The sequence below is a fragment of the Leptonotus elevatus genome, chromosome 3 (genome assembly GCF_054856555.1).
Source record: "Leptonotus elevatus isolate MCC_2025b chromosome 3, RoL_Lele_1.0, whole genome shotgun sequence".
Classification (NCBI taxonomy): Eukaryota; Metazoa; Chordata; class Actinopteri; order Syngnathiformes; family Syngnathidae; genus Leptonotus; species Leptonotus elevatus.
The window spans coordinates 23,661,241-23,682,798 of NC_141241.1; the positions used below are offsets into that span (position 1 = coordinate 23,661,241).

Sequence of the window (21,558 nt, forward strand, 5' to 3'; positions counted from 1 at the left end):
GCCAATTCATGACAGAAAACAAAACTGCATTAAATCAATGGATAGCTTAACAATGATTGCTTATAATCAATCAATTTTTGAATGTGCGTGTGACATACAGTAGGGGTGGGAACCTTTAAATGTCTCACGGTTCGATTCCGATTTTTGGGCCCGCGATTCGATTCAGAATCGATTTTCGATTAAGAACGATTTTTGATTGCCATTGATTTGTTTGACAATGATTTTTGCTTCAATCTACAGATGTGCAAGGAATTGTAATGATCTACTCCAGTCTGACTCGCTAATGCTAATTAGCGCGCTACTCGTGGCACTTTTATCACTCAAAAGAATGGCTCCACACTGAAAAAAACAAACTTTTATTGGAATAACTTGATCGTGACTTTTTCCTTCTTCTCTTTAATGTGGCTACAACTTAACAGCGTATTAGACTGTGTGGAACCACACTGTCCATCAGTGGCCAAACCGGGTACAACATGAACAGCGCTCCCAATAAAGGCACACACAGACAAAGGCAAGACAGTAAAAAATAATTTCAATAAAATCGATTTTGGGACATTTTAAATAGATTCTGAATCGTAGTAAATGAGAATCGCAATTCTTATGAAAATCTATTTTTTGGCACACCCCTAGTGTACAGATTTTTTTATGAATATCGCTTATATATAAGTATGCTGCAATTAATAATTGATTAATACGACATGTTCCTTTCATCATTTTATGAAATCATTAATAGCTCACACCATATGCACACTGCATCATCTAATGTACAGCGGTCTCCAAATTGTGCCTTTACAAGACAATACTGCTCAGTTTTGTTGTCCATAGAGATGCATATGAAAAATTAGCAATATGTTCACGATAGTGGTTGTCTTTTGCAGTACAACATAGTGAGACCTGTTTCTAATATTTTTGGCCAATTACAATATGACATTATAGAAGTGTAGGCCTACAGGAAAATATATTTTGTATAGCGTTGAATGGGAACGTGTAAATAATAGTAAGCCTATTTTTTAAGTGGACCCAACTGACCCTTCGAGGGTTAAAATGACGCCTCAATAGTACCGAAATAAATCTCCTGCTCTTGAATGCAAATGATAATGAATGAAGTTATTGAATCCTCGTGGCGCAGACATTTGCGGGGCCCCGTGTCGAGGGGCCGGTGGCCCTTAATGAAGCATTGCGGATGAAGCATGAAATCGTCTTCCTCCCGCCTTCACTCACGAGATGTGTTTGTCTCGCCGCTCAATGGATGTCACGTGTCACGCCCTTTTGACAACCAACCCCCCGCAATCGTTTGGCACTAATAAGGGCCCTCGCTCGTCCTTGTCAACCGGCACTTGGCGTACGATTCTGAGGCGGGAGGTCATCCTCATCTAGACCTAAGTGGGGTGTTTGCTCAACGACAGTGTTCCTGGAAAAGTTCTCAATAGTTTTATAACTAAAGCCAGCTGCTGAAGGCCCATGCGTGAGTGTGTGTGAGCTTTAGAGGAGGGGAGTGTGTGTGAGAGTGTGTGCGCGCATGTGTGCGCGAGCTTCCATTTCCAAAAAGAGAGAGAGAGAGTGAGAGAGAGTTTTTCACCCTTTTTTTTTTAGGCATGAGCGCCGAGACCTGCAGTCCATACTGCGACATGACCTCCATGGATGCATTGTATAGTCCTTCTGCAGCACAAACTCGGGAGCCGCAAACGGAGCACTTCAGGACTTTCCCATACACTGACACCAAATACAGCCCCACCGCGTTCGGGCAGGCCCACAAAGGTCACGCGTACGGAGACAAGCCGCGGAGTCTGTTCCAGCAAGAGTGCCACTCATTGGACGCCGTCTCGGCTGCAGCCGGTCACGCCGCTTTCAGCAAATTCCACCGCTTCACGCACACGTCATCCTGTAAAACACCTCCAGAGGAAGGTGAGGCTGGACGTGGCGCGGAGATCATCCCCTGCTATGGTGAGTGGGCCTCGGCTCCCTTCGAAATAACACAGCGGTGAAGGATGTTGCAGCGCTAAATTCGCGAAAGTTGTTTTTGCATCTTGGAGCTTCCAAAACATCGCTGTGCGTGATCAAGACAGGCTCGGCATCTTTTTACCTCCAAATGATCACGTTGCCTTCATCAAATTAGTGCTCATTAAATGCGATAATCAATTAGGCCTGTATTGAACCGGTTTCCCACAATTGAATTATCGCGTTTTTATATACTTTGGTGATGATGTTGCTATCGGCCCTATTGGCCCCACTTAGATTTAATTGCACCAAAATGGGCCACTGATGAGGGGGTGAATAAAACTTTGACCCTCGTTTGAGGACGAACAGGAGGAGCGACAGAAAAGAGACGAATCGTGTTACACCAAATCGCCTATAAAAGTGACAGTGATGGTGACACAATCCGTATAATGATTTAATTGAAGGTGTTTAAATGTGTTGCTCATTTAAAAAAGGGTCAAAGCCATAGAGATTCTAGAAAAGAGCAAAAATAAATGTTATCAATTAACATATACTGTAGCCCTATTTATTTTTAAATGTAATTTAGTTGCATAGATCGAGTCATGGTGCCTTTTATGTGTCCCCATGGATGGAGACTCTCTTTACTCGCATGTGTAAAAAGTATTTTTTATTTTTTATTGTTGTTAAATATGAGACCCCCCCCAACCAGACAGATGACAAAATTCATCAATAGATTGACGCTTATATAAAAAAGTATAAAATATTAGAAGAATCAAATTGTACTGTTTTTATTTCATAACTACAATATACTTTGCATGTCTTAATTTGTAAAAATCCGCGTGACCAGTGCTCCATTAACCGAGGCCTTTTTATTCTGAAAGAAAATTAAGTTGATTATATTATTGTATTATTTGAAGACGTGTAGTGACGACGTAACATTGAATTTCAGGTTGAAATAATTAATTTATTACCATATTATTATAGGCCTATAAAATGATTACGTTATTATTTTCCATTTTCAGTGCAGGTGAATAATGTGATGGCACACATTTATCAGAACATTTCAATTACAGTATGAACTTTGATAATTAAAATTCCATTTTAATTAGATTAGCCTCCTTAACCTCTTACATGCATGTGTTATTTTATTTTATTGATCCATTATTGTATTTATAGGGCCTCATTAAGCAGTAACGAACCCTGGTGAAATTATTCAACTTAACCCTTAAAGAATTTACAATTGGAAAACCTATAAAACCAATATGTAAAATGTTCACTTTTCCCCCTTCAAGGAAGGGGGGAAACTGTGCCAATGTGATGAAAGCTCAACGGAGACATGTTTGGCTGAAATGCATGTAAATTATGTTTTCCAACGCCACTTTACCTGTCATTGCCAGCGTCACATTTGACTGAGGAAAACTGATCAGGCACACACGCTGACCAAATCACACCCTTTGTACAATTTAAGCTACACTCATGCTTTAGCATGCGCAGCAAAAAAAAAAAAAAACAATGGTCAAAGTCATGCCTGGAAAAGTCTCTCGGGAAGATTCCCTCTAAAGCAGCCCCTCGAAGTCTTTGTGATCCTCCAGAGACAGCACGTTTGTTCGTTTGATGTGTCCGAATCTCCCCTCAGCGTGTGACCTTTGCTTCCTGTCTCATCTGTTTGGGGTCGAGGGCCGCTTCCCCCGCACACACGCACGCACGCACGCACGCACGCACACCCACCCACCACAGAAAATCCACTTGAGGGCCTGTAATGTCATCGCGCAGATCTTTGCAACACTTGGGCTCCACTTTGACTACATCCATATTTTCGTTAGAATTGTCATACATTTGAAAAACTAGAAGCAAGACTTTAGCATGAAATTATTTGATATGAATTATTTTGCAGTTATTATGACAAAACATGATTGAGCTGTAATTTACATGCATACTCAAAAACTAATATAGCTCAATGTAATCAAAATTTATTCATCCAACTTTTAAAGGCAGAACATGTCACAGCAATTTGACATAATTAAGAATTAAGTTGTAGGCTACTTTTTCTAAAACTTGAGTTCAGGCTAATCTATCTAATGACTTAGAATTTTTGAGTTTACAGTGATTTGATATAAAGAGCTCCACATGTTGTATAGGTTACTCAGCGCTCTATCGGTGGTGTCCAAACTATGGCGTGGGGGTCATTTGTGGCCTGACAACCATTTTTAAAAGGCCCGCAAAAATGATTACAAATTAAATTTGTTTAAAAAAAATATCTTATATAATGTAGAGAATTTCTAAATATGCAGATTAATTATTAACAATTAAACAAGTATCAACACATGTGGCCCTTGGAGGAAAAGGTTTGGACACCCCTGCTCGAGATCAAGTACATCAAGCTTCCTCATTTTGGCCCCTTCGCCATCTATAAGCTGGTGCAGCCAGTCTATTTTGCTGTCCTGCAATGGCCGTCCGATCTGATTGGTCGGAGCCAACGGTAATGGGAACCAGCCACACGGCCCAGACAACTGAGACACACTTTGGTACGTCCGTGACATGAGTGGAGGTGACAAGGACTCAGGATCGTTTTACCATTTAGTTTCAGCTTTGGCAGGCCAATTTGCATTCAGGCCCGCTTTTGCATGGCCCAGTGAGAGCAGCAGAGAAAGAAGCAGTCCAGAACTTCCTCTGCTCACTTTAGTGACACTTCACAGCTGAAGATCGCATTCATTAGAAAAATACCAAAAAACAATCTGACATCTGTTATATTGTACCCAATTTAAATGCCTCTATTGGTTTTTTTCACTTTAACAGTCAAGTATAGGATACGAGGTTGTTTGAGGTCTTCCTAGTGTAATTTCTTCTACAATAAAAACATTCAGAAATAGAAATAATAAGCTACGTGTGAAAAGTTACTAGACCAGCTTTCAGACATCAAAACATTCTGCCTTATTGAACAAAGTCGAAAATTGAATGTAAGATTTTTTTAAAACAACTTGAGTCAGTGGAGATGTCATTTTAACCATGTGTGCTAAGTGTGAGGGGCCACCAGAATTTTGTATTAAATACATACAAAATTATAGGATTTTTTTTCTTTTTCTTTTTTCCTCCAGAAGTACTCCTCTAGAAGAATAGGTGAATAAGTATTGATGTACACATTTTTCAAAATGATGAAAAAGTATTTTATAGGCCAGGTGCAAAAGAATAAAATAAAACTGTGTAGTAAAGTACTGTGGAAAAATTCATCCAATACCGTAAATTACATTTCACTATTAAAATACAGTACAAAGAATCCCTTGTTTAAAATGATCCCAAAACATCAGTGAATTAAAAAAAAAAAAAAGTCTGAATCTAAAGTTGCCAAGGTTGTGGAGTGTGTCGCTGTGGGATGCGCCATTTTCTACACTGTATCAAAGGAGGGAGGCTGCGGTGCAGTGACACTTATGAATGTGCATTTAACAGTAGCTCATGGAAAATTGTCTGCTTGAACACGTCACAACATTTCATGATTCCTCAGGCAATTCTCATAGGAGCAATCCATCTGCATGCTTCAACCTCCACCTGCAATAATAACAATAAAAATACATACAAACTGGTTAAGCATGTGCACTTTCAATAACGGGTTGTTCAAATTAATAGAGTGGGACCAGAGATGATGTAATTAGAGCTTGGGGGTGAATGAGCAATACAAATAAAATAAAAAAAGACACCGAAAGTGAAATGTTGGATGCACAGCAAAGTATATTTAGGTTGTGAATATTATTTTTTGTTCTCGTAACCTCCCCTCTCAAATGGAATGTTCTCTCCCCAATCAAACCACAAAAAACACAAGATGAAGGATGTTCATCTTCACTTGAGCGGGCGAAGGAAACATTTGGAAGAGAGACAAGGGTGAGGGCGGGTGTGCGAAGAAGGAAAAGTGTTTGAGATGTGATTTATCAGTCTTGGACGTCATGGATTCTTTTCACAGTCTATAAACGTTACACAGCCTGCTGAGATAGATCATCTGTGCGCAGTCAGCAGAGCTGCATTTCAAAGTGAACGTCTCTCACGTTGGGGGGGGGGGGGTGTAAATGAGCATTGTGCTGATGTTTGCTTGCTGTCTGGCTGCAAATTTACACCTCTTATGAAGGGGAGTGCGCGCGGCATTAGCCCAGTATGTTTTGCATCACAAATATCAGAGGAAGTGTAGCGAGAGAGACCTGTTGGTGAGTCCGTGTGCATATCAGTATGTTGTCCTCCCAATTCAACTTCTCGCGTCAAAGTCTTGGACAACAACAGAAGCTCTATGTTCCCTCATTATCCTCCTTCTCAGACCGTAAAACAATCCCACAAAAGACGTACAAATGCATGCTTTCCTCACGGATTTACTGTCGTGGTAGTTTCAAATCTGGTATCATCTCATTCTTTTTTTGAAGTGAAAATAATAATAATGATAAAAAGACTGGACTTTAGCCACGACGATGTATTTAGTTGATGCAGTCTTTTGTTGTTAGGCAAATTACGTGAGGTCCAGTTATTTATGTTTCAATGTGTGTCCATATTTGTGTACACGCTGCAGTCACAGCACGGTAACTAAACTATTTGGATTGGGCCTTGTTTTTTTCCCCCTATTTCCCTCCTCATATGTCCTTTTTTTTTAATCTAAGAAACTCAGGCCGCTACTTAACGAACCGTCAGGCTTCATGTTGTTTCTCCCTCTGTTTCTCAGATGGTTTGTGGCTATTAAAATATTTTTTACAAATTTGGCCAATAAATCGGATTCAGATTTCCTTGGCAGGGCGCTCTGCAGCTCCATTTTGACATAATGAAAAAAAGTGCCCATATACAGTGCATACACACACATCAATAAAAAATAACAATGACCAACAGAAGGAGACAGATCAGGAAGCCTGGCGGGTCGCCAAAAAAAAGAAAATATGAGGCGGTGGGTTCAAGGCTCAACCTCTGCTTCTTTAAAGGAGGCACAGCATGAACTTGGAAAAAAAAAGAAGGAGAAAATGTTGTTTTCAGAGCCAAGACAATTGTTTGGAAAGCATATTTCAACTAGATAATGCATGTCATCTTCGAATTGTTGTCATAGTATATTGTAAATGGTGTTAAAAAAAAAAGATGATGTGAGGGCCAAATATTCACATCCTCTGCTCAGAGCTACTGGAACATGTGCTCTTGCTTGTGCAGCTGTAAGTCAAATCCTTATTTTACTGCCGTACTGGTTGGACTCGTCATGTGTTACTACATGCAAAGGCGCAGGTGGAGGCTGAGGATGAACTGATCGCCTCGTAATAATTTAGTGAAAGGAGATGACTGGTTGTACTGGCAGACATGATAAAAGTTTCCATGTGTCGCGAAACTCAGCAAGACATTTCTTATTTTCCTGTTACGGAAGGAGAACCTTTCAAGAAAGCACATTAGCTCCTTCATTGCCAAAATGCAACATGAGCAGTTGACTTTTATCAGTTAGTAGTCATTACTCATGAACCTGACAGGTCTTACTTTGTGGGGACTGTGGGTATCAGTCAGAGAAATATTATAAGGAGCGTTTATGCTGGAAATTGAAAACGAAGACGACGGCGGAGTGAGAAAAGTCTTGCCTTGGATTCTCTAGCAAACTTGAATACTTGATTGATTTTGTGATTGTTGAACATTCTACATTACTTTAACTAATTCAACGCAAACTTAAGCTACATGCTTAGAAATTAGCATTGCTTAGTTCTTTTCTTAGTGTATAAAAATTGTGTCTCCCTTCAAACACAACTGTTTCACTGGGTTGGACACATCCATGTTAAGATTGCCGCAAAGCAGTAACATCACCTACGCACATCCCGTGATGTGATGTACATTTAACTGTCAAGGCAGCTAGCTAGCTAGCTAGCTAGCAACAAGCTGCCCAGGCTACTTATGGCTAAACACATTGCATAGTGTTAATTCCGTTAATGAAAACTCAACTAAATATTCACACATTTTTCACCGAAAACTAGACTACACGAGACTAAAACCCTCATTAATAAACAATAACTGGGACTAAATCAAATCCTGTCTGCTAATCTGTCACTGTGGCACTGTCATGTGACACAGTGACACACAACCTTTCAAATATCCAGCTAGCGAGTGCAACATGCACAAACACACGGGACAGACAGGAGGTGGATTCACGCTTAAAGGTAAAAAAAAAAAAGGAGAAGAAGAAAAAGTAAATTATAGTTAGAAGGTAACATTAATCCAATGGCGATAATGTTCCAACAATAATGTTAAAGCAACCGCTAACTAATGCTGGCTAATTTACAAGTCCGTAGCATAAAATGGCGGACGCACGTGGTGGCCTGGTGTGGCCACGCCCCCCGGATCCTGGATATTCAACAATATTGTCAATGCCTTCTAAATAATTGATATCTAAACTCCTGAAGCAGATAGAAACACAATTTCAAAAACATTTTAGAGCTTACACATGTGGAGTTCACACAAACGTAATTTTATTATTACAAACCTTTAACATTCTTTTTTTTAAAATCAACAAACAACTGTGTTGCATCTGCGGGTGTGCTATGTTAGTCCATCAAAATACATAATTCACTTGTTTTTGTTATCTATTTATTTGTATCTTTAATGTTCAGTGTTTTGAACAAATAAATGTGTGTAAAATTAACACAGGTTTTTTTAATACTTAGTCAAGAATTTCGCTGTTCGGTTTCCTTTTCTACTTATTGAGTAAAGGTCAGTAAATGACATTTGCCTTATTGCCGCCAAGTGGCAGAAAGCTTTATTGTAACTGAGCAACTCATTGACAATTGTAACAGCTCAAATGCATTGAATTCATAACATAGGCTCTGAAATTATTTTATGCAGCCCACTAGTTGGTGCTCACAGCCCAAAGTTGGCATGCAAACGGTATGGCTGCATGGTTAAGAAATACTTATTTAGACATTTCAGGTATGAACTTAGGGCTGCCCCTATATAAATCATGGTTTCACCCTGGCCACCCCAATGAAAAATTTCTGGCTACGCCCCTGTTTGGAGACATAGTAGCCACTTGTGGATATACTGTAATTGTGTTGTTTTTCATCAAAAAGATGAGAGAAAACTTTATATGAAACAGTTTTGTTCAACATCAGGGGTAAAATGATTGTCCTGACTAAGACTAGACTAAAACGTTGACCGCTCTTGTTGAATTAAACAAATAAAATAACATTTTCTTGGATTAAAATAAAGACTTAAATGCTAGATTTATAGTCTACCAAAAGTCGAATAAATAAAAACGGGATGAGGTTGGCTAACTATGATTGAAAACTAACAAGCGTAATTGAAACTGGACTAAATGTCTGATCAAATTAACACTAATGTTGCAAACTTGCTCCTGAGTTAGTCATTGCCTCCATGGCGGCGAACAAGCTACACATCTGACAAATATCTTTCACGCAAAGGGTCGGCGAGATAAGACGGAGACAAGCCATGCTGATTGCGGAGCTTACCTAAGACTTACATGGCGAGCTCGTTTAACACCAAAGTGTGCTTGGAGTGATCAAATTCACTTTTGACAGTCATCGGTTCATCTAAATTATTGAATGTTTGCTTGTCGAGATGTCGTTGTGATCGTTTGGCGACCTGTGCAGGGTCCACAGATGGATTGGATGGGTTCATCTTCCGCACCATTTCAACTGTTCCATTTATCTTTTTAACAGCTCGCCATCTCATCTACGTTATGTGATGCAACCCACGAGGCAATGAATCACTTCAAAACAAACTGTTTTGCAGCAATACGTTGCACAAAAATAAAGAATTCAATCACCCCAGTCACTTCATCGTACATTTTAGTGACCTGGCATGCCTGTTAGTTACGGGTCAGTGGGTGTGTGCGACCCAAAGTTGACAGTCCACATGATTGCAATCACATCTGGATGGTTACACAGAGAGTCCTGAACGGATCACCTTGTGGGTTTTGCATGTATGTTGGCAATGGAGCACCAAGACGCTCCAAACCCACTTTCAGCTATCCCACGCTCAACTTTAGGTGGTCGTATCCAAAAATGAGTAAGACATTGGATCATTTTTGATGGACGCTAGTTGGCAGACAGATTGTCATGAAGATTTATTAGCACAGATCTGAGGTTTGAAAATTCACATGCTGCGATGCCACTTAAGTGTGTGTTTAGTTTCTTGTAGCCAGAAATAACATTTCTGCAAATGAAGCGTGCCAGTCCAGGTGACGCCGCATGGCAGGCATCCACCGTCTCTGAATCTGTACATTTTGTTTGCAATTAAAACATTCACTTTTATGTCATCATATTGAACTACAGCCACAGGGTGTCTGTACCTCAGCGCATCAGAGAACAAGTAGTGGATCCCATCTATCATGTATCGTGCATGCAGGCGCGAGAAATAATCAGCACTCACATTAACACCGCAAGCCAACACATTTTGTACCTCAAGGCCAAGAAATGCATTTGCTCCACCCCGTCGTAATCCTGCAATTGGATTATGGGTCATGCAACGCTGCCAAGTGACATCTCAAGTACTTCACAGGCAAAATGGAAATGTACAAATGGTGCCAATGGTGGTAAAGTTAGAGTTTCAGCACGTTCACACAATTATTTTGGTGTTTAAATGTACGTTTTTGTTGGCAGCTAATGCAAAGCACTGGCTGTATCATTAGCTACAAATGCACAAGCTAATATGGCAACCGAAAATAATGTTCAATTTTGATTGACACTGCAAGAGATGTATTTTGTCTCAAATATTTTTGGGGTAAAAAAGAAGCCTAACATACTCCTACTTTTTACATAATGTTAGTTCATTTAAACCAAGAAAATGTGAAGAAAAGAAAGCATCTGAAGCAATCAAGAAAGCATCTTGTATGAGGCTAACTGATTAGCAAGTGACTAAAAGAAGAGCCATAAAGCACTATACGAAATAAATCTTTCATGAAAGGTTATCGAAAATGTCAAGTTGGAACCTCCACCCCCATAAAATAATGAAATAGTTGATGTTTCCATTCCATGTTTACAATAAGTGTAACTTACATTTCCCATTCCAGTCCCCCATTAATTTTCTACAGAGGGGCATGCCACAAGGAGGTGCAAATTCCCCATACAAACACCAATGAATGACAGGTCATGTCATTCCAAAATAGAAACCCCTTTTACATAACAATTTCTCTTTAATTTGATGCACGTTGCCACCACCCTCAACAATGCTGCCCTGTGCAGCCTCACATTATGCGCATGCCAGAAACCGCCACCATATTCCTTCCATGTATATCCACAAATACTTAAAAAAAAATGCTTCATCTCCTTTCTGTCTTCAAGGTAAAGACAGTTCAAATCTGACGGACTCTGACTTGACTCCACTCTCTGATCATCAAACAATGGACGGCAGCTACCTGGCAGTGAAGGATCAGAGTGTCAACGCGACGTCTGATAGGCCACCGGGTGCGGATTTAGCCAGCCCCCATGACAAGGGTGATAGCAGTGAGAGCAACAAGGGCAAGAAGAGGCGCAATCGCACCACCTTCACCAGCTACCAGCTGGAGGAGCTGGAAAAGGTCTTTCAGAAGACGCACTATCCAGATGTTTACGCCCGTGAGCAGCTGGCACTACGGACGGACCTGACAGAAGCGCGTGTGCAGGTAACAGCAACGACATGTGATTATATATACTGATGAAGATGACATTTGAAAAAGAAGCACCACATCTTTTTTTTTTTTTAATACCAAGGATCTACTAATTTTAGAGTCACAGATTAAAAAAATGAAGACCCTACTGCCATATCATAAATCTTTTGGCTTAAAAAAAAAGATAAAATAAAAAGCCAGCAAACAATAAATAAATGTATTAATTAATTACTTAATAAATAAATACATGTAAAAATAAATAAATTAAAAATAAATAAAATTTAAAATGAATAAATAAATAATACTCTCTGGCATTGTGTTCTTGTTGCACAGCCAAAGAAGATTTACATCCTCAATTTGAAACATTGATTGGCTTCACTGGCTTCTGTATCGCTGGTATGGAATCAATTCCCACTCAGGGGTTCAATCACAATCACTCGGTGACTGCTTGACGATTACTCCAGGGTGAGTCCGCTTTTCATCAATGGGGATTGGCTTCAAATTTCCTGTGACCATGAACAGGATATGCTGGTGAATGGATGTATGAATGTGTAGGAAGTTTGACCTTGATCTGCTTCGCTAGCGTTGAAGTGTTGAAGTTGGAACGGTTGGATGGCGCTAGCTGTATCAGCTGCTTAAATGGCTTAACATGATACTGGAATGTCACAGTGCCACCAGACAATGAGTTCAGTGAAAAAGAGGAGTTTTATGTAATGCAGTCATTTGCATCCTCTCCATCGAAATCTTGTATATATTTTTTTTTAAATGACATTTTGGTAATGGGGCAGCACATTAGTCTAATGGTATTGCATGTTATTGTGTTTTGTGTTTTCGCCCTGGTTCGCTCCCACATTCCAAAAAACATGAAATGAGGGATGAGCAAATCACACATTGAGTGACCCCTTGATTATTATTATTATCTATTTTTAAAGACAAACCTCGGGGGGAATATATGTACAAATATACTGTATGTATATATATATATATAAATAGATATTTGTCTTTTGTTTTTTTAATGGGGTAATTATCAACACATTTCCTCTACTATAGTCTATAGTGGATCCTCAAATAATCACTCTGCACCATTCACCGACCCTCCGCCCACAATATTTCTTTTAATTTAAAAATTTTTTTGGGGGGTGAGAGAGAAAACCACAGATTTTTTTTAAGTAACTTTTTTTTCTCCCAATGCATTGTTCAATGGACGTCAATTATACGGTATTTATACAGATTTCCAGTGTGGTACAATCTGTGTACTGTACCGTTCCGTATCGCCCGTGAATAGCAGGGTTCCACTGTATAGTTTTAAATTGTAATGTCATCATTCACTAATAGATGGCAGACATGGCGTAGTTGCACTTACACGTCGCCTTATGCTGCTCCATACACAAAGTGAGAAGGCTTCATTTTTTTTTTCCACAGATTTGGAATGATAATATTAAATCCTATGTGGCCCTCCAGCAGCACTGATGAAAGTTGGTGATCCCTGATCTAAATAAAACATTGGATGAGCATGAGGATGTGAGTGTAAATGTTAGGTTTTTTTTATACCTTATCTCTGACCCTAAATTAGTTGAGCTAGGATGGATGTTTTGTAACCTTCCCATAGTGCAATGCACCGTTGACCAATCAAAAATGGAAGGTATAGTTCACGTATTAAGACTTCCATTTGGAATGAAATGTCCCACTTGTTAATTGCTACATATTATGGTATACTCTGAACCAGAGCCAACACTGTGCATTACAAATTTAAATATTGTCTAAAATAAGTATTCTTTATTTTTGGCTTTCTCTATCAGGTTTTTCTACAGAAAGTCCCATTTTTAACCCTTTGTGACTCACTTCAGGAATTCACCAGGAATGTATAGTAGACAAATATAGGATGAGGAAGTTGGTAAATGCAGTAGGAAAAATAACCAAAAAGGAGTCTGTTATTTTGGTACCCTTAATTTTCTGATAGAAACATGGAAAATATGCGTACGGTGGGATCAGGCTTTGTAAGAACATCGACTGGTGGGTCCTTCGACATCTGCAGCCCTGCACAGATAACGTCACTCACAGAAAAACGCCAGACATTTATCTGGTAATGTGGGAGTTGGGGGAGGCCAGGGGGCCCCGGGGGCTGACGGTTTGGGTTGCCTGGGCCTCACATGTTGTGTTTTTGGAGAACGCACTTTCATCATCGGCATATGAGCAGATGAGCTCAACTTTGCTGTGTTTTGATGGTGGTCAGCGGCACATTCGTAAACATCCTTTCCTTGAACGCCAGGTTTGCCCCCCCCCCCCCCCCCAAAAAAACTCCCAGAATAAAACATCCAGTCACCACTTGGACCACTTTGCATACAATCTGGTGGTGCTGTAATGCATTCCAGCACATTTCTACTCTTATGTAGCGTATGTACACATCTGTGTGGGTGCGTGTGTGCTGCAGACAACCTAAGCCTTTGGATTCTCTTTGTTTTCGTTTCATTAACATCCTGTTCAGACAAGAATGTGTCCCCGCTGTGGTCTCCTGGGTAGAGGTGTGAAACAAAAGCCCGGAGCAAGGTAGCCATTGATATTTCAGCCCATGTCTGACTTGTGCAAAGACAATGCTTTGTTCTAGCGAACCAAAAAAAAAGGAAAAAAAAAACGATTCGATTTTTGCTACACATTGGCCGCGTGCCCGTGGCATGAGATAAGAGTAAGCTCACAACCGATCTTGGAAGAGACGAGCAGCAACAGTGAAACACAGGAAATGTGTGCAGCCGCAGGGTTATAACTCAGCCCCGAGCCTCCGAAGGTCGCTCGGAGGCTCACGCAGTCACAAAGTCGAGCGCCTCAGATGGCTTCGGCTTTTACAGCCTTCGGCTCTCCCAGTGGTCCTCTTAAACACTCACGGTAAAAAGATAAAAGGAGCGAGAAGGCCGCTCTGTGCTCCATTCAGGACCTGCGCATGCAAAAAAAAAAAAACTAAACCACACAGCTCATGAATGGGAACATTTATGGCATCGGTTTGAACATTAAAGCTTAAAGACAAATTGTTAAGCCCTCTTTGACAAAAAAGGGTTAAATACACCTCGAAGGAGGCTGACCTGTAATCCCGAACATTAAGTACTTTTAATGAAGGAAGGAGGATCTCGTCTGAAGTTGTTTGCTTTTTCTGTCTCCGGCTTTCAAAGGGCGAAAGTGAGTTCAGATTGGAGTCATATGTAGTGCCGATACATGGAAGGGCCAAGGGTCAAAGGTCGGGGGTTCCAACAACATCGCGTCCCTCAGATTCTGTGTCCTGTCAGTCTGGGGAGCTGAGAAAGCAGAAAAAAAATGGCATCCATAGGAACAAGTCGTGTCTTTTCTGTTCTATAAAATAAAATGGATATTTTATTGTTTGATGTCACTCGATTTTGTTTTTGTTTCCGCAGCCTCTTTCAGTTCTTCTTTGTTTCTGTTGATTTCTCCATTCAGTCTCCTAAAATGGATGCTCTATTGGGTTAAGGTCCGGTGATTGACTTGGCCAGTCTAAGACTTTCCACTTTTTCCCCTGATGACGTTCTTTGTTGTGTTTTGGGCCATTATGTTGCCTGATGAAGCTTTCTCACGATTAATTTGATTGCATTTTTGTGTATATATTGCCAGACAAAATGGTTTTGTAGACTTCAGAATTTATTTTGATTAGATTAGGGGTGTCTTGCGATTACATTTTTAAAATCATAATTAATCGCACGACTTCAATAGTTAACTCACGATTAATCACAAATTTAATATCTATTCTAAATGTACAATAAAGTATTTTTATTATTTTAAGTTTTCATACTATAAATACATATAAATACAAATGTAATTTTTTTTAAACTAATATAAATATGGCGGCATCTTTTAGTCATTGACACAAATTTCATAATCATTCATAATTAATTAAAATTACTGTACTGTAAAAAACGAGTGTGATATTGATTTGTGTTGGTCATTTTTCTGCCACTAGATGGCATAATTGCATTTGTAAGATGTTGGTGACAGCTCAGTGCATTTTCTACTTGCTAATCTCTAACATGAAGTAACTTGTGAAATTATACACATTTTTTAAATTGTAAAATACAACTTGATCCCAGTCTCCACAAACATATGCATTATTATTAAATTTATATATATTAAAAAATTAACTCACTCATTTTGACACCCCTGGAATATATACATTTCAGCTGTCTTTGTGAATGTGAACGACTGAGTTTCATAATATATTTGCATATTGTCGTGAGAAGTCGGTGTATATGCTGGGATTTGAGAGCAAAACATCACAAAAGTCCATTTAACGAACCACAACACTGGTCCAAAGTGTTTCCGTCATATTAACGGTGCTTTGAGGGTGTTGGAAAACTGAAGCCAGGCTCAGCCTCAGATTTTTTTTCAGCTGACATGAGTGACAGCGGAGGCGGGTTATCAATCCTCCAAGCTGCTCTCACACTTCAAAGTGTTCCTGGGCCCGTACAGCTCTCCTGCTGGGGCCTGTTTGGCATTTCTCTGCTCGCTCGCTCTCTCGGGCTGGAACATAAATAAAGCCTCATTGAAAGTCCAGCAGCTACTTAAGCTGTCAAGGTCTTTACCAATTACTGTCACGACACAGTGTGTGCAACATGCAAATACATTCTCTCGTCATAATAACCAACAGATTGAACTGGGAGAATTGAGCAGATTGGGACGCTCTATGCGGGGGCATGAATCATCTCGCATGAGGAAAAAGGTATACACGGATCCTGGAATAGTTTGTGTATGACTGTAGTCTTGTTACTTTTGCAGACTGAGTATGAAAGCACAGAGGAAGACATCTGCTGCACTTCTGCAATTTATGCAGCGACAGTATCTGAACGCCAGGAGCTTTAGGCTACAGGAAATTAAAAAGGAAAACGCAAACAAAGCTATGTCGCAATCCCATCTCACGTTTCAATTTTCCCATTATTGCCTTCTAATCTTAGCGCCGTGTCCATGCAAAGAGCGGATCGGTGAAACACAAGAAGCTCACATGGGGCCAGACACTTTGTGCGCTAATCAATCCACTGCTGGGACCGCTGTCACGCCTTCAGCCAGTGTGATGTCACTCAGCACACTGATGCTTTCATTACACGGCAGTTTTAAGCCCAAACGTCAAATACGATTACAGGAAACATGAGGCACTCAGCGCTTGTCACATTGCAAATAAGCAAAGGTGAACTGAGAGCGATCTGTTTACATTTTGTTGTAGAAGTGAAGACTGTTTAGAAAAGCCTTTTTGCCAGCATTTTCCAACCTTTATTTTTAATTATGTTTTATTCAAATATTTTCATTCAACAAGTGCTTGTCTGGCACGCTGCTTTTTTTATATATTTATTAATAACCAGTGTCATCCATTTTGAATGCCACTTGTCCTCAAGAAGATTGCGGGGGAGCTGAAGTTTCTCCCAGTTGACTTTGGGCAAGAGACCCGAGCACGGAAAGGTCGCCAGCCAGTTGCAGGGAACATATAGACAAACAAGCAGTCACGTGCACACTCACAATTTAGAGTCTTCAGGGAACCTAACGTATGTTTTGGGAGTGTGGGCGGAAGCACGGGGAGAACATGCAAATTCCACACAGGAGGGCCTCAAATGAGATTTGAACCCTAAACCTCCAAACGGTGAGGGCGAAGGGCTAACTAATAGTTTATGTGATTCCCTGCTGCCTAATAGTTATTGAAATAAGAATAAGATACAAATAAGATACAATAACACTTAACAGAGACAACCTTTATCTAAACACAACTTAAGTCTAATTATTTCATAACAATAAAATAAGAATGAAAATGCAGCGTGACAATACATTATTGAAAACATTGACAATCTGTTTTTAGATGATAAACAAGATATTTTTAAAAATACGGAGCGAAAACAAACAAACTAGTATATTTATATTTAAAATAATAAAAATATGTTCAATGTGTCTCACTAGTCCAAACACGACATTCTGATGAATTTTGCACTTGTGGAATATGAGATAAGCAACAAACTCCATCTCAGGGGGCGGCCATTTTGTCATTTGCTGTCAACTGACAATGACGTCACAGTCGCTCACGGCTCAGGTAACCAACCACGGCTTAGCTTGTGAACATCACATGACCAAACTCAGAAAACAGGTGAGCCGTCATTGGTTGTTACCTCAGTCCTGAGGAGCTGTGATGTCATTGTCAGTCAACAGTTGCAAAATGGCCGCCCCCTGAGATGGATATAAACGGGTGGATTTGGCTGCTAATTTCAAATTCCGCAAATGTAACATGCGGGGATGCATAGAACTTATTTATTATTTGAAACTCGACTTCCCTTGCCGTATAAAGTGATTTATCTTCAGAGAGCGTTATGCTGATAACCAAAGACGGAACGTTATAAATGAAGGTCTCTGAAATGAACATGCGTCTTGTGTTCAGGTGTGGTTCCAGAACCGGCGGGCCAAATGGAGGAAGCGGGAACGTTTTGGTCAGATGCAGCAGGTTCGAACACACTTCTCAACAGCTTACGAGCTGCCTCTGCTGACGCGTCCCGAGAGTTACGCACAGGTAGTGCATTATTTGATGTGTGTATTATGTTCAGAATAATTGAAGTGTTACAAAGTAAAGGAGTGCGGTAAAACCCAAAATAATTTTCCGGATGCTCCTGTGGTTACAGTGGTCCTGATTTTGAGGTTGCGAGCAGCATGCCTAGAAATTATTATTACTTTATTATAACTATTTCGTAATTATTGCTGTTACTCTATATTTATTTAAAGGGGAAATCAACCTTAAACATTTCTTGACAATAATATGTTACATGTGACCTCAGTAGTCTAAACATGACATTCTGATTTGTGGAATATGAGTTAACCCCTTCGGACCCATAGATGATTGGACATGACAAATGTGCGTGTCTAAACCGATAAAACGCATCATTTGGATGATGTCAACACTTCTGGTTCATGATTGGATCGTAGCTAACCAATCGCAATCGCAAATTGATTTGCATTTCAGACTTTTGGGACCAAATCCATGTAGTTGTTGATTTCCCGTCCTTTTGTTTCAGATTCAGAACCCATCCTGGATTAGCAGCAGCAGCGCAGCATCACCTGTGCCAGGCTGCGTGGTGCCCTGTGACACGGTGACCCCCTGCATGACCCCTCACCCCCACTCGGCCAGCGGGGTGTCCGACTTCCTGGGTGTTCCCAGCCCCGGAGGTCACATGGGCCAGGCTCACATGGGCAGCCTGTTTGGAGGCTCTCCCGGCATGGCCACGGGGCTCAACGCGTACGATCTCAACATGGACCCTGACCGCAAGTCCTCCAGCATCGCCTCCCTGCGCATGAAGGCCAAAGAGCACAGCGCGGCCATATCTTGGGCCTCATGATGCGCGGATACCTGTATTTAGCTCCCAACTGATGCCCCGAGCCAACCCGGAGTGGGGTGAAGGCACACAAATGATAATCTACAGGCAACGATGACTACCTTTATGAAGGCTGCAGACAAATGCAAAAGATGGAGCAGTTCAGAAAGACTTGAAGCCCCCAGAGTGGACGAGTACTTGTGGATTTGCAGAGTTGTTAGAGTGCAGTATTGGAGATGCTTTTTTAAAAATTTCAAACAAATTCATGCACTTATTTGCTAAAATACCGGAAGGTGCTCTTTTATTCTTGCTATTTAATTTTTTTGCGTTTTTTTTGGGGTGTGTGTGCTAGATTTGCTTTAAAGTCAAGCATCCATACAGGCTAAATTTCAAATTCCATTTATAGCAGTATCTGAAAACTGCTTCCTTCAGCATGGATTTAAGTGTGGATTTGAGAGATTATCATCTGTACAACCATCCTGTTGCAGGAACAACTTTGTTGTGTTGGCGGGGCCTCCATCCAAACAGTCTCTGTTTCAATATGGCAGTGAAGGATCCCTTACCAAAAAGCAAAATACTTTAAGTACATAATATAGAGTATGCTTAAATAAGTGTACTACTTCTTGTACTAAAAGTAAACTTTAAGTACACCTGTTCGGACTAAATTGGCCCATTTTAGTACACTTTAGTATATTATAAAGTATATTAATAAGTATACTTAAGCATACTGTCAAGTATACTTTATAGTATATTAGGTATACTTAAATATACTTAAAAGTAAACTTTGTGGTATACTTATGTCCACAGTTTAGTTTACAGCAAAAAGCCCAGTGATGGATTGACAGGGATCGAACGAGCAAATTGGTGACAAAGGTAGCAAGGCTAGTATCCAGCCACACATTAACCTATAATTTCAGCCCGTTACTTTTACAGCGAGTAATAGTATGTCAACTTTTAGTATATGTTTCAGTATACTTACAAGTACACTTAACATTTTCTTGGTCAGAGGGGGGAAATCCAGTTCTAGAAATGAAAAACCCTGCCACAATTTGGCTTTTGCCCCTGATGCTAGCTAGCTAGCAGGTAAACGAGCATTTTGGGAGCTAGCTAGCATCTGGGGCTCAAGCCAAACTGTGGCAGGGTTTTTACTTTCTGGAGCTGGATTTGCCACCTCTGTACTCGGTGGAGTATACTTTCAATAAGAACAAGAAAAGTAAACTGGAAGTATTGTCTCCTAGCTTTAAGTATGCTTCAAGCATAGTTAAATATTCTTCTTTTTGGTAAGGGATATGCTAACTCTTGGCTTTGTTTTGGTTCATTTTTATCACATTTAGCATCAGTGTCATGAAAAGGAGTGCGTACTTGTCAAGAAGAAGAACCAGGCGGAGATTAAAATACAGCACATCAAAGTTATTTTCATTTGGACAAAAAAATGACGTTTGGCAGTCGAACCTATGCAACCATGTTACATTCTTCTCTTTTTGTTTTTTCAAATGAAGGGTGTCATTGGACAGAAATGCACAGGGGGGGGGGGGGGGGGGGATGTGGTTCTTCCACGATAGACACATTCAAGTATGCCTTTATGGATCTTAGCTGTCTTCCATGCGAGCCTCTAATGCTCCTTGTTTACCTCCAGCCAACATGGATGCCTCATGTCCACTGTGGGAAGTCTTATTCTTTCCCCAGATGCCCGAGGACAAAAATAGTATATCAAATCACTAACACGATGTTAGGTACGTTCCTTTGTTCGCAAGGGTTGTATGGTACCAGAGCATGAAGCTGATACCTTGTACATAGAAGAGCTTTGGGCACAGTAACCGTTGAAAATCCCCTAAATTGGAACCACATTTGCGGTCCCTCTCAGCAGGTGAAAGAAGTGTAGTGCAGGCTATAATCTGTCAGCAGAGCGCGTCACACTGGACTTGTCCAAATTACATCCAGTTTTACCCCTTGGTCCAAATCCAAGGCATATGCAGGACATAATCTGGACTGTATAGTCTATATATCAAAAGTGAGAGGATTGGCTTGGATACGAGGACATGGGGGCCCCTTTACTTGCTGAGGGCTTGGGTGGAGGGTTTGTGCTGTGTTCCGGTGTTCTGGGAAAAGGACAGTGCACACAGCTGTGCTCAGGGGCTAAATGCAAAACAAACATGCCTCACACATGCTTCCCCCTCAGCTGTCATGTCTCTGCTTTCAAAAGACCCCCCCCCCCCCCCCCCCCCCCCTCAATTCCCCTCACGTCCATGCTCTCCGCTTGGCCCTTTACACAGCGTGGCCACCGGTCCAAATCTGCAGGCCCATCGCAGAGTTCTCGGGCTCAGGGTCAAGGCGCAGCCAAGCCAGGAAGGATTTTTAATTAACACTGAGCCCCGGGGAGCCGGCGGGATCATGTGTCAGGACAGACACACCCGACTGTCTTTGGCTTGCACACCATCCACAGACAGAGACAATGTAGACATCAAGCTATGTTTAGAGTGACTACATTTTCAAAATTAAAATCGGGACCCTACAATTTTGCTGGAAATCAAATATACAATAAATTATCACAAGGAACCATTTAAAATAAATGTAATGGCTAGTCAATATGGTTGGTATGACTTTAATAAATGCTGAATCTATTTTGGTTGACAATTCAACAGCTGTAAATAAGCAATGCACTCACAATTATCCAACGTTCGGTCCTGGCAGCAATTG

At 40.6% G+C, this 21,558-nt stretch overlaps 1 protein-coding gene across 1 annotated transcript; it reads left to right on the forward strand.

Moving 5' to 3' along the window:
- The first annotated feature begins 1,479 nt into the window (after positions 1 to 1,479).
- LOC147177485 (homeobox protein aristaless-like 4) lies at positions 1,480 to 19,948 on the forward strand. The gene is made up of 4 exons (XM_086071754.1): positions 1,480 to 1,944; positions 11,223 to 11,542; positions 17,937 to 18,065; positions 18,565 to 19,948. The coding sequence occupies exons 1-4, from the start codon at positions 1,596 to 1,598 to the stop codon at positions 18,883 to 18,885; spliced, it is 1,119 nt and encodes a 372-aa protein (XP_085927880.1). The 5' UTR covers positions 1,480 to 1,595; the 3' UTR covers positions 18,886 to 19,948.
- Positions 19,949 to 21,558: the final 1,610 nt, after the last annotated feature.